Genomic DNA, 12,219 nt, shown 5'->3' with positions numbered 1-12,219 from the left:
CAGTGACTTCACACACACACACAGACATATGTAAAACACAAAACACAAAAAAGTCATGCACCAACCCATCAACAGCAGGCTGCAATTCCCCTCAGCCACTCGGTTTAACGTAGCTTCTAATACTCAGTTTAAAACTCTCCTGGAAGCCTTTAGAAAAGTCTCCTTTGTGAGACAGGGAGACTTTTTTTGGTTAAATACCTCTGCATCAGTGGGCTGCCACCCGTGGCATCTCCACCTCCACAAGCAAAATCAGCTTTACCAGCACTCATCTTGGGAAGGACAAATAAGGAGCAGCTGGCTCTCCCTGTGTTCAGAGAACCCCTGGAGCCCCACCAGGTCACTGTAATTCTCTTTCCAGTGGCACTGAGGGCACGCTGAGACACGACAGATTCCCAGAGCACAGTACCTGGTCCCCGGCGGGAATCGACTCCCACCTGCGCTTCAGCAAGTACAGAGATTTCCGGCTCATCGTCCTCAATCTGCTCTAGAGGCTTTGCCAGACTCGACAAAAAAGGCTTCTGTCCCAAACCAGCGGCGAGAACCTTAGTTCTGACTCCTGCTCCTCATGGCAGGCGGCAGAGCTCCCCGAAGCAGGCGAGTTTTTGTGAGCTGCAAGGTGGAGGCTGGTCAGAGCCCAGCTTGTGCTGCTCCTTCCTCTAAAGCATCTGCGTCCTTGCAGAGGCACAGCAAGAGCAGCTCGGCTTCCAGCCACGAGCCACCTCGCAGGAAGGAGCCTGGAGTAGGTAGACAACACCAGACGCGCTCAATCTGAAAATAGCTGTTGCTTAGGAACTGCGGGGGTAAAAACGCAGCACCTCGGATGTATAATCGAGAGCTTTCGTGGTTAAAGAGAATTAAAAAGGCTGGACCCGTGCTTCTCCCTCCATCACCGTGCTTCTACAGAGCTGGGCTGCTGGATTTCACTGGCTCTGGGGCTACGCCTACGTCTCCAGCAAGCCAAACAAGTCTGGATGACAGAGCAACAAATGCCTCCCACACAGAACGCGTGCACAGAGTGTCCCACCTGAAAGACCCCGGCACTGCCAGCTACCGTGTTCCAGCAGAACAACTAAAAGACAATCTGCATATTTTTTCCCCAAGGATGAATTCTGCTAGTCGCACTTTGGCACGTGCCAACATTACTAACGTGTATGGATACTTTCCCCTCACATGATGTTGTTCTACAGATTGCATAGAGATAAATTTCTTTAGGTGGATTAAATATTCCTAAGCACGTTGAAATTTCTTTAATTTGGAACTCAATTTTGAAGTTTCATGCCTAAATTCTTGATTCCAACATGTATTAATCTTTAAAATTAAGCATGAAATGTAATGAAATTCACTTTGCACTTCCTGCTTCATTTCAAATCCATAAATTCCCAGCACGAAGCACTTACAGCATGCAGTGCTGTCTTCAGGGATGAAAAAAGAAAGGGGAAAAAAAAAAAAGAACAAGTATGTAGCCAGGAACTCCCTGCTCTTTGTAAGGCAACCTATAATTCCATCTAATTAGAGCAGCTTTAATAGTATAATTATTCTAAAAGAAAAGGAACCCTACAACATACATACACATACATGTGGGCAGTCTCAAAAGGGGAACTGCAGGGACGGTCATGCTAGAAGCCAGGAGCAAGTTAAATATTGTAAAGACACCTTTTCACTCGTGCCATTAACATTCTGTTGAATTGCAGATGCTTATCACGAGACAAACTGCTGCAAACAGAAATTCCCGTGGGCCTCGGAGAATTTCATTTGAGATCCATCTCTACCTGGAAGTACAGCACTTTGCATTTCACTCCTACGTGCAGAAAAGGAACATGTTTTCCAAGTGGGCCATTAAGGAGGATGACATGCACTGGAGTAGCTTCCCCTCATGTTTCAACACATGCCACAGAAAACCTGCTAGCTCTTAAAAAAAAAAAAATCCCCTTCACTGAATCAGAGCTTTTTAAATGAGTCTTGATGGAATAACTTCAGGAGTTCATATGTGGATTTTAGTTCTACATTATGGTAAACTAGTGATTGCACTTCCATTTTTTTTCCCTAGATTTTAAGGTATTTAAGTATACTTAGAACATCACTCACCTTAATTTTTCAGCAAGATCTTGTTTTTTACAACAGGTGCATTTTTTAAAGGACACAAACTGGCAACAATGTAAGTGAATCACAAAAGGATTTAAAAAAATTTTTCTATTCTGCGAAAATCAGAACTTCCTTAATTTCTCCTAACCTTTCAAGGAACTTAATTAAATTAGGTTTAATGCTGTTCCTATCTAGAAGATTTTCAGAGTCATGTGAAAGAGAGAACCTGAAGCTACAGTGGAATAACCGAGGCATATTTACTTCTCTCTAATGAAACTTTTCTTCCTTGGCTTTTGTGTCTGGAGACAGGATAGCACACAGTAATTAGAAAGGCTGGGTCATTTTGGGACTCTTCATCAGGAACTGTAGTGAGAGAACAAGGGGGAATGCCTTCAAAATGCCAGAGAGTAAGTTTAGATTAAATGTTAGGTAGAAATTATTTTTGTGAGGGTGGGCAGGCCCTGGCACAGGGTGCCCAGAGCAGCTGTGGCTGCCCCTGGATCCCTGGCAGTGCCCAAGGCCAGGCTGGACAGGGCTCTATCCACAAGGATAAAGTGGATATCCTTGTCCAACCTGGACTTATCCTTGTCCAGGTTGGATAAGGATATCCACTTTATCCTGGGATAGTGGAAGGTGTCCCTGCCATGGCAGGGGTTGGAACTGGGTGATCTTCAAGGTCCCCTCCAACCAAAACTGTTCTAGGATTCTACAGTTTTCTTTTCCCACCTTACCATAGATCCTTTCATGCTTTTATGACACCTCTGGACTGTCATTTGTACCAAGCATCCTTTGAAAATCCTTCATCTGAACTAAAACCCAGTACAAAAGGCTGGAACTCTAATAATGCATTTATGTTCTTTCAACACGAGATGGGAAAAGCTATTTTACCCCAGCAGGGAAATTCCTGAACATCAATATTGGTCATGATCTCTTGTTTGCAGCAATTGTAATAGGTAATTACAAGAGATAGTTAGTATAGGTAATTTTGGAGTGGACTGTGATCCCATTAACACTACTGGCATAATTTCCTTCCAGTGACAGGTCAAGGCACAGCAGTGGCTTCTCTGCACCTCCCCACACAGTTCTAACACCTGGGTCAATAATGAAAGGATTCATGGTGAGAGAGCCACCTAAGTTGGACAAGCTTTTCAGGTTAAAAAAAAAAAAACCCAAAAAACAAACCACCAAACAAAACATGCCCACACTGTTTGAAATTGCATTGCTTTGATGTCCTGATGGAGAGAGCTGAGCAAGAAATGTTTTCTCCATACATCTAATCCATCCTCCTGCTACTGAAAAAACCTTTCTGTTGGATGACTCAGCTCTGTCTGGATCAACTGTTTGAATTACAGCTCAAATATTATATTAATGAAAGCCGTCATGGTTTTATGCCTTTTTCCATTGCTGCAAACCCTGCAAATATTAACCAAATTAACAACTTTGTCAAACTCAGACAGAAAACTTGCTTGAATGCCTCAAATGTAGCAAAAGCCAAAATCAAACACAAAATACTGAGCAACTGACCTGTGAGCCTCTGGGTCCTCGTTTGTGATCCCATTCAGAATGCCCCATGAGCTGCAAAACAAAGAAAAGCAGAGGTAAGTGATAAATTGCACTCATTAGTTTTAATTGAAACACTCATGCTTTTATAGCCACTACACATTTTTCTTGGAAATAAGCAGGTTTGCTTTTATGATTTATCTCACACAGCTTTTAGCTCCACAATGAAGCCATGGAACATTGTACCTTTGCATTCAGAACCCAAATACATCTGGCATCACAGCTCTGCTTGTGCCAATAAAATTCCCACTGCCATAGATTCAGCTTCAGCCAAATGTTTAATACTGATCTGGCAAAAGGAAAGCTGATACATCAGCAACGAGATTACCAAGACCAGGGCATATTTGATTAATCAGCAATGTACATTTTATATCAGCCATGATAATTAGCAACAGCTTTAAAGCTGTTTCATCATTGAATTATGGGGGTTTTTGTACATCTGCTCAGGGATTTCTTCTGTGCATTGTTTGCTCCTACATACAGAAGCATTGCTTAATTCAAATATAAAAATATGTGAATGAAAGATAGGAGGGTTAATGTGACATGTACTGACTTACAGCCATGAACATTTTCTTGCTCATTTTTCCCAGCATTCTTTCCCAAAGGAAATGCCTTCTCCCAGTTCAGAGGTAGGCAAGGAGATTTACAACCCACACTTACTGCAGAACGTGCTTTCAAAACACTCATCCCAGGACAAGAGGTTAAAACTACTTTGCAAAATCAGGAAAGCCACATATGTCTCCTATGATGAGAATTTTTTTCATCTTCTCCATTAACTTATCCTGCTTATCCTTTTCTTTCCCAAGGGCTCCTTTTTAGGTTATTACTTACAACTATCTACCTCTGTGACTGGAGACAAACCACACATGCAGATAGGCATTCAAAATCAGAAGTGTCACATTTTTTTGCCTGATACAGCCTTGTGACTGGCCCCCTCATTTTACTGCCATTTTTTCCTATTTTCCATGGTGGAAACACTGGTTCTGCTGGGTTTCCCTGTTTGTTCTCCATTACTGCATGAAGCACACCTTTGATGTTTTTTAAATAAATAACTGGTGTGCAAAAACTACCAAGAGATGTACCTACCAAAGGTTATGTGCTTCAAAGAAACTCTGCCAGAACCTTCCTTCTGTCTTTCCTCTGTGGACCAAAAAACCCTCTTGAGTTTTACTTCTTAGCCCCTGTGCCTTGGAGCAAGTAACTCCTGCTTTGTTAATTCATTTGGCTAAAAGAAAATTAATTTAGCTTGAGTCTGACCACTGGTAGTTCTCAGGGTGATATCTCTACCTCCAGGTTCATATCAGTGGAATTAGCACAAAAAGCAATCCTCACAGTGAAGAAAGAAGGATTAATGTTCCAGCCTGGCTGTGCCCACTGTGGTTCTCCAGGCTCCACAGACACACCACAGCTGCAAACCCAAGGGAAGCATCAGATCCCCCTGCCAGGTTTTTCCATGCTCCTGCCCTCACTGAACCCATGGTGTAATAAATGAGCAATGAAATAGTTGGCTCTCACAATTAAAGAACAAATATTATGTATGTACTAAGGGAAATTTTATAAATTTATAGTTATGTTCCCCCCCTTCACACTGTTCTCAGGAGATAGCTGGGGCATTTAAGAAAGTCAGCTCATTACTACAGCAACACCTGACCTCCAAACAAGATGTCAGAAAGTAATCTCCACCACTAGACAGCAAAGAGTCAATAGACAAAACTTTAAGAGAGGCCAAAGAGTTAAAAAGCAGAACATCCATTGTGTAGATGAGCACATAGTGGAGAAAATCCTTTGCTCATGGCATTTGGTTTATTTTCTCTATTCGGTATTCTGTTGTAATTTTTGATAAAGCTTTAATAAACCTTTTTAAATTTTTTGAAAGTAAATATAATTTCTCACAATAGCTCACTGAAAAGTGAAAGGTTTCTTTCTTACTGCCACCAAAAATGAGAGGTGCAGTCACAGCCAGGCCTGGAATTACTGTTCCCATATGCAGGGATGCTCCCAGTGCAGGAAAGCCAGGGTGGTTACCTGTCACTAAATCAAGTCCTTTTAAACATTCCTTCACCTCTAGGCACAGTTTGCCCATCCTGATCCTTATTCCTGCCTGGTATTTCCCATCTCCACAGGGAGTTTTCATCCCCACAGCCAACTCCTGCCCTGCTGCACCACTGCTCCTCCTGCCCAGCCTGCAGGAATCTTTTGTTTCCCCACCTCTAATCCTGCCCCTCCACACGTGTGGGCAATCCTGGGGGCTCCAAAGGCTGTAACATCTCATCCTTGCTCCATTCCTCTCACAGAAGACAAAGCCATCATTGAAGAAGTCCCAAATTCATTGGAACCAACACAGAGAGAGTCCTTCCTTATTATGTCACCATTTTATGAGCAAACTCCTTATAGCAATTTACACAGCCCTCGTTCAATTTAATTGCTCTACAAGGATGCCTTGGTGGAATTAGCCACGTTGGCATTTTTGTGACAGATCAGCTGTCCCCAGCATGAAACACCACCCACACCACTGTTCTGTCCCTGTGCCTGGCTGTTCTCCTGAGTGACACGGGCTGCGGCTGTCCCCAGCTAAAACACTGAGGCTGTTCTCAAGCGTTATATCTAACCCACAACCTATGAAACCAACCTTTTCCTACTGCTGTTATAAAATCTTACTTGCCTTTAAAATCTATTTCTCCCTCGTCATCTAAAAAGCCGTGCTCATCTCATGCCAGAATGTTCTTGGCATGTGGTGGTCCCTACTAACACAGGAGTGAAGGAATGAGAAATGAAATTAGAAGAATACTGAACCAAAAGGCCTCAAGCTTGAAGACAGAAAGAATAACACCCCAGAGGTCATGACAAAATCTCTGCCAGGCCAGCATTCTGCACAGGGACAATTGCCTCAGTGTGACACCCTTCAGCTCAACAAGCCACACTCTGCTCAATAGCTTCTAAACCTGATTTTCTTTTCATGGACAAACACTAAGTCATGGAGCATGATACCCAGGAAAGGAGGAAAGAATGCCTGAACTATTCTGTGAGGTAGAAATCATGATTTCCACAAGCTGAATAGAAATGAAAAGTGAAGAAAGCAGAATTAAAAGCAAAACAAAGCCCAAAACCAAACAAAAAACCTCCACAGAAATAAAAACCCCAAACCAAACAACCATCCAACTACACTCAGAGAAAACAGAGCGTGTGCATAAATCCACTTGAGTGAGTCAACCTTCTGAAATCATGGAAAAAGAAAATAATATACTGCTTAATTGGTGCATGCATGCAAACAGAGATACTGACATAAAAATGCATTTGGAAGTAAGGGGATTTATGTTTATCACTAACAGATGGGTTTGCTCCAGACCCCACCACCTCCTCTGAAAGTTCTATGGAATCAATTTAGTCCGGTGATGATAAACAGCCTCAGAGCATCAAATTTATTATTCTCACTGACCAGGCAACTAAGGCTACGTGTATCAGCAGCAGAAAAGGAGGGATAGAACTGAAATCAAACTCCCACACAGCTTATATGCATGCAGTCTCTGTTGGAAGAGAAGGAGCTACTTTACATTTCATCTGAAACTGTCCTGGAAACCCATCTCTGGCAGTTTTAATACTCACGGATGAAAGCAGCTTTTAGCAACAAGAACGAGCCTTGCACGTTCAGGAATGCACAGAACCGTGGCCTTTGCTAAAACCAGCTGGTAGGTGATACCCTAAAAACTGACTGACAGCTCTCCAGGGAAAACACTCCCCCATTCCAGCTGAGGGTGAGCCCTGCCAGTGCAAGAAGAAGCAGGAAAGAATTGGGAAAAGACCCCAATACCAAAATCCCAGCCACAGACAGAAGAGCAGCGAAAGGGCTCATCTCCTTTTGGAGGTCTAGGGTGGGGGACTGTGCTCTAAACTTCAGGTTTTTGCTATAAACACAGGTTTCTCAGCTTGTGGTTTTAAAACTTATGTTCACTAATGCAGCAATACCTTCAGAGGAGTAGGGAATGGTATAAAGGACTTTCTAGATTACATCAGATTTCTGAGATATCCATACTGAAGTAGAACAAAGCCATTTAAAAATTAGCATCTTCAGCCCTCGCCTCTCTAAATGCAGTTCTCCTCCTATATGGTTATTTAATTAAAGCCCCAGCAAATGATTACATAAGGATTTCAACTTTCATTAAAATTCATAAGCCATAATTCTTAGCCTCCTTAGTATTAGAGAACTGCAGGAAAATGTGACCCACACAGATTGTAGAAGATCTAAGTAAATCTAAAAAAGACAAAGTAAAGTATGACAATTTAAACCTTTTCAGCTGTTTGTAAGTCCTGTTTTCCCTTATACAATCTTTTCTGGACCAGGGTTTTAATTTTGGCACTCTTGAAACAGCAATACTGCTAACTATGCAATGGCTGGGGAAAAAATGAGATTAAAAACCTCCAACAAAGCCAACCAGAAAGAACCAACCCCAAAAATGAGTCAGAGTAATAGAAAAGGCATAATCTTATTATAAGGACCTCCCCCACTGGGCACAAGTCAGGAAAAAAACCCCAGTATTTGAAATACAAGCAGTCCCATGTATATTCTTTGAAAGGGAAGGGAATCCTCAGCATTTTGAAACCACATGGACTTGTTAAAGCATTGTTTAAGCTCAGCACAGTTTCATTAGAGGGAATGAGCAGATCTTTTCCTTGTAAGTATTAAAGGGGATCAATGAATTAATTACATTTAGTGTTTAATAAAACTCTTTAAATCCATTCAAAGTCTATTCTAATTCTATTCAGCTTATAGTCTATTCCTCTGGAATTTTATTGTGACACATATTTACACGTACACAACACTTTTACTGTTCTAAAAACAACGAGATGGTGATGACAAAAGTGAGCTACAGCAGCCAGCAGTCACCAAAGACAATAAATGGGATTCAAAAAGACTGAAACAAGATCACATAGCCCAAATGCATGTGAGAACCTCGCCCCAGCTCACTGGCTCCTTCCCTTGGATTTTAAAGCTTTACACTGTGGCTGGATACCTCATTCCCATTATAGGGAACATAAAAGACTCCTGCTCTCTCTAGTGGAAGGTGGACACAAGGCAAAGCACAGGAATCTGAGAGAAATTGCTCCTCTGCTCCATCTGGGATTGGAAGCCAAGCACTTGCATCCAACATTTCCCACTGAACTGGCTGTGATACATGAACAGGGCAGCCTGAGCTGTCCCAAACAGCTGAGAACCTGCAAAAAGGCCTTTTTGCCACCCCTGCAAGGATTTAGCACATTTACTAGCGGTAAAAATGAATTACCAATGAGATTCCAAGAAGTTTGGGCTGGGTGGTAGCCAGCAGCTTTAAGAGTTGTTTATATTTGGCAATCAGCATTGAGAAGAGCAAGATAGGAGTACCCAATCAGGCTGGCACCTGGTTTCAACCTCCACCAAAATAGCAGAGCTTCTATTTAAACATGAGCATAACATCTCCCCTCTTTGGGAGAGATTTAGTTGAATGGGCACGTTGAGGATGTGAAACCCAGTGTCTCACTGTTGAGCTCTCTGACTGACACTGCCTCCTTACAGCTCGTGCTGAATGGGGCACAGTATGATCCATATTCTCTGAATGTGGGTATTAGCCTTGCTCCAGTCAGGATCATATTTCCACTGGTAATAAGAAACTGTTTGTTACCAGCATGTAGGCACAAAATGTTCCCGATAAGTTCTTTTTTGGGTAAAAAAAAAAAAAAAAAGCACAAATTATTTCCTTGATTACATATTAGAGGAAACATTTATTTTTACAAACACGCAGGAGTCAGGTCACACAGAAGCTAACAGGGTGTTTTTGCACATGCTATTTTGAGTAGGATTCCTTCTATCCCATAGACTGTTCCCTGCATTTTCACGGTGATCAAGATAAATGAGATGATTTACTGACTCGATTGATTTAGGGAGGGAATTTTGGTGTGGACACCATCAGCAGGAGTAGCCAAGCAGGCTGGAGCTGCTGAGACTCACCACTGCCAGATGCTGATAACGTAACAGGGGAGCAACTGGCTGCTCTGCCCACCTTCTGCACCGAATGAATGGCAGAACTGCACCTTGCCCTGAGGCACCCAAGGTGCCAGAGATGCCCTGAGTGATCACACACAGACAGCCAAGGCCTCCAATATTTGGAAAAACAATCCCTTTTCCACGGCCCCTGGCCAGCTCCCAGGGCCAGCACAAAGCACACGATGTCAGAGCTGCATGCTCGTGGCATCACGGCCACTGTGGAGAGGAAACTCTCCACCCAAATGCTCCCAACATCTTCCAGCCCTGCAAATCACCAGGGCCAGACTTAGTTCCAAGACTGGTTTTAAAAAAAAAAAAAAAAAAAAAAAAATCAAACAAACCCAAACCAACAAACAAACAAAAACCCCAAACAAAATAATTCACCACAATAAACCAACCAAAGTAATAAATTGGGGGTGAGCATTTAAGAGCCATTCAGTTGCTTCCTAATCCAAGACATTGTTTCAAAGGTTTCTGGGCAGCTGGAAGCAGAGATAAGCTTTTTAAACCACAGCAGAGGCAGAAATGAGACTTGGAACTTGGCATTGCTTTGAACTAGAGGCAGGGTATCAACACTGGTACCTCGCACCGAGGCACAGCGATGGGTTTGGGGAGGAGCTGCAGGGAATGTCTTCTCTGCAGGCTCAGACCCATGTGGGGATGGAGTGCTCTCAAGCTGCTATCCCGGGGAAGCTGGAAGTGCTGGAAGGAGCTGCTGGGAGGAGAAGCTGGCTGGGAGGCCAGGCAAGGAGCCAGGGCACTGCCAGAGGCCGCAGAGAGCATCTGGGACAGCGAGCAGGACCACGAGCCACCGCAGGGAGCGCAGAATCCAAGGCCTGGGAGAAGCAAGGCTGAGGGGAGCCCCAGGGACACAGCAGCACAGGGGACAGCCCAAAAGGCAGCAGCAGGGACTGTCCGACACTAAGGCACGGCGAGCAAACCGCGCCGAGCGCTTCGGCAGGGACTCGGCTCCGGGGAATGAGCTCATCCTGGCACTGGGACACACAGCAAGGGCCCGCATTTTGGAGGAGGTCCTCATGGCAGCAAACGACCTTTTTATTTCCAGAAATCTTCTTATTTCAATAAACTGCAGCTGACTTCTTCAGGGAAGGAGGATGCAGGGGTGCTGGCTTCCTTACGGGGTGGGTGAGGGACACAGAGAAGGGTGACACAGAGAAGGGTGACACAGAGATGGGTGACACAGAGATGGGTGACACAGAGATGGGGGACACAGAGATGGGTGACACAGAGATGGGTGACACAGAGATGGGTGACACAGAGATGGGTGACACAGAGATGGGTGACACAGCAGTGGGCCCCTTGCTCCACAGCACCCCTGAAAACGAGCAGGTTTCACTTCAGAGAATGTGAAGCCGCTGGGAAGTTAAAAAAAAAAAAACAACCCAAAAAAAATAAACTAAACGTAGGTGGGAAAAAGAAAAGGCACAGGAATATCCACCTCCACACCCTGTATCTGGTTTTATACAAATTTTTGTCACAACTGCTTAAACAGATGACAGTAGTAAAACAAATCCATGCGTGTTTCTATTATTTTCACTCCTACCACCGAATTTCTCAGGTCTCTATTAATCCTTCACACATCAAGGAGGATTTTAAACAACAGGTTTGGGAGGCAGAGCTGTAGCTGTAGTAAAATAGAGAAAAGACCTGATTTTGAGGAGAGTGACGCTGGGAAGTTAAAAAAAAAAAAACAACCCAAAAAAACTAAACTAAACGTAGGTGGGAAAAAGAAAAGGCACAGGAATATCCACCTCCACACCCTGTATCTGGTTTTATACAAATTTTTGTCACAACTGCTTAAACAGATGACAGTAGTAAAACAAATCCATGCGTGTTTCTATTATTTTCACTCCTACCACCGAATTTCTCAGGTCTCTATTAATCCTTCACACATCAAGGAGGATTTTAAAGAACAGGTTTGGGAGGCAGAGCTGTAGTAAAATAGAGAAAAGACCGGATTTTGAGGAGAGTGGGGGGTGGAAGGGAGGAGGTGGTGGTGGGTTTTGCCCCTTTTTTGTTTTTTTTGGAAGCAATTATGATTCTTCAGTGATCCTCAATGATGGATTCCCCTCAAAGAGTTACTTGCAGATGTATTGCAGATTTTTTTAAAAAGGCTTCCTAAATTAACGATCTTAATCTGGATATTTCAATTCAGAAAAAATGAGCAAAACAATTAAAAAGATCACAAACAGATTTCTTATCCCCTTGAACTGATGTGGTAGATAAGATCACAAACAGATTTCTTATCCCCTTGAACTGATGTGGTAGATAAATAATAGGCATATTGATCTAGTGGACTAGTAATACACAAGTAAAAGTGTTCACCAAATAGTCCATATATTTTTCATATATGAAAAATTTTCCAACTTTCCCATTCTGAGCATAGTCATGAAAACCAAAGCCTTAGGAAAATGTGGTGAGATAAAAGCAGCTTAACCACAGAGATAATTTACCAACAGTCACTTAGAGAAGATTTCTCAGTGTGGTGAGAATGCCAGGGCAACACAGCAACGTCAAGAGTGCTAAACATAACAGCACAT

At 43.0% G+C, this 12,219-nt stretch overlaps 1 protein-coding gene across 1 annotated transcript in view; it reads right to left on the bottom strand.

Annotated features, from left to right (window-relative positions):
• PDE3A (phosphodiesterase 3A) overlaps nt 1–12,219 on the bottom strand; it is a 218,846-nt gene that overhangs the window by 70,381 nt on the left and 136,246 nt on the right. Inside the window, exon 2 of the mRNA XM_041398886.1 lies at nt 3,607–3,657. Within this exon, the coding sequence (XP_041254820.1) occupies nt 3,607–3,657 (51 nt within the window). The remainder of the gene's footprint in view (nt 1–3,606; nt 3,658–12,219) is intronic.

This window comes from Onychostruthus taczanowskii, unplaced genomic scaffold, assembly GCF_017590055.1.
Source record: "Onychostruthus taczanowskii isolate IOZ18803 unplaced genomic scaffold, ASM1759005v1 scaffold15, whole genome shotgun sequence".
In the NCBI taxonomy this organism is placed as follows: Eukaryota; Metazoa; Chordata; class Aves; order Passeriformes; family Passeridae; genus Onychostruthus; species Onychostruthus taczanowskii.
This window is presented reverse-complemented; position numbering and strand designations above follow the sequence as displayed.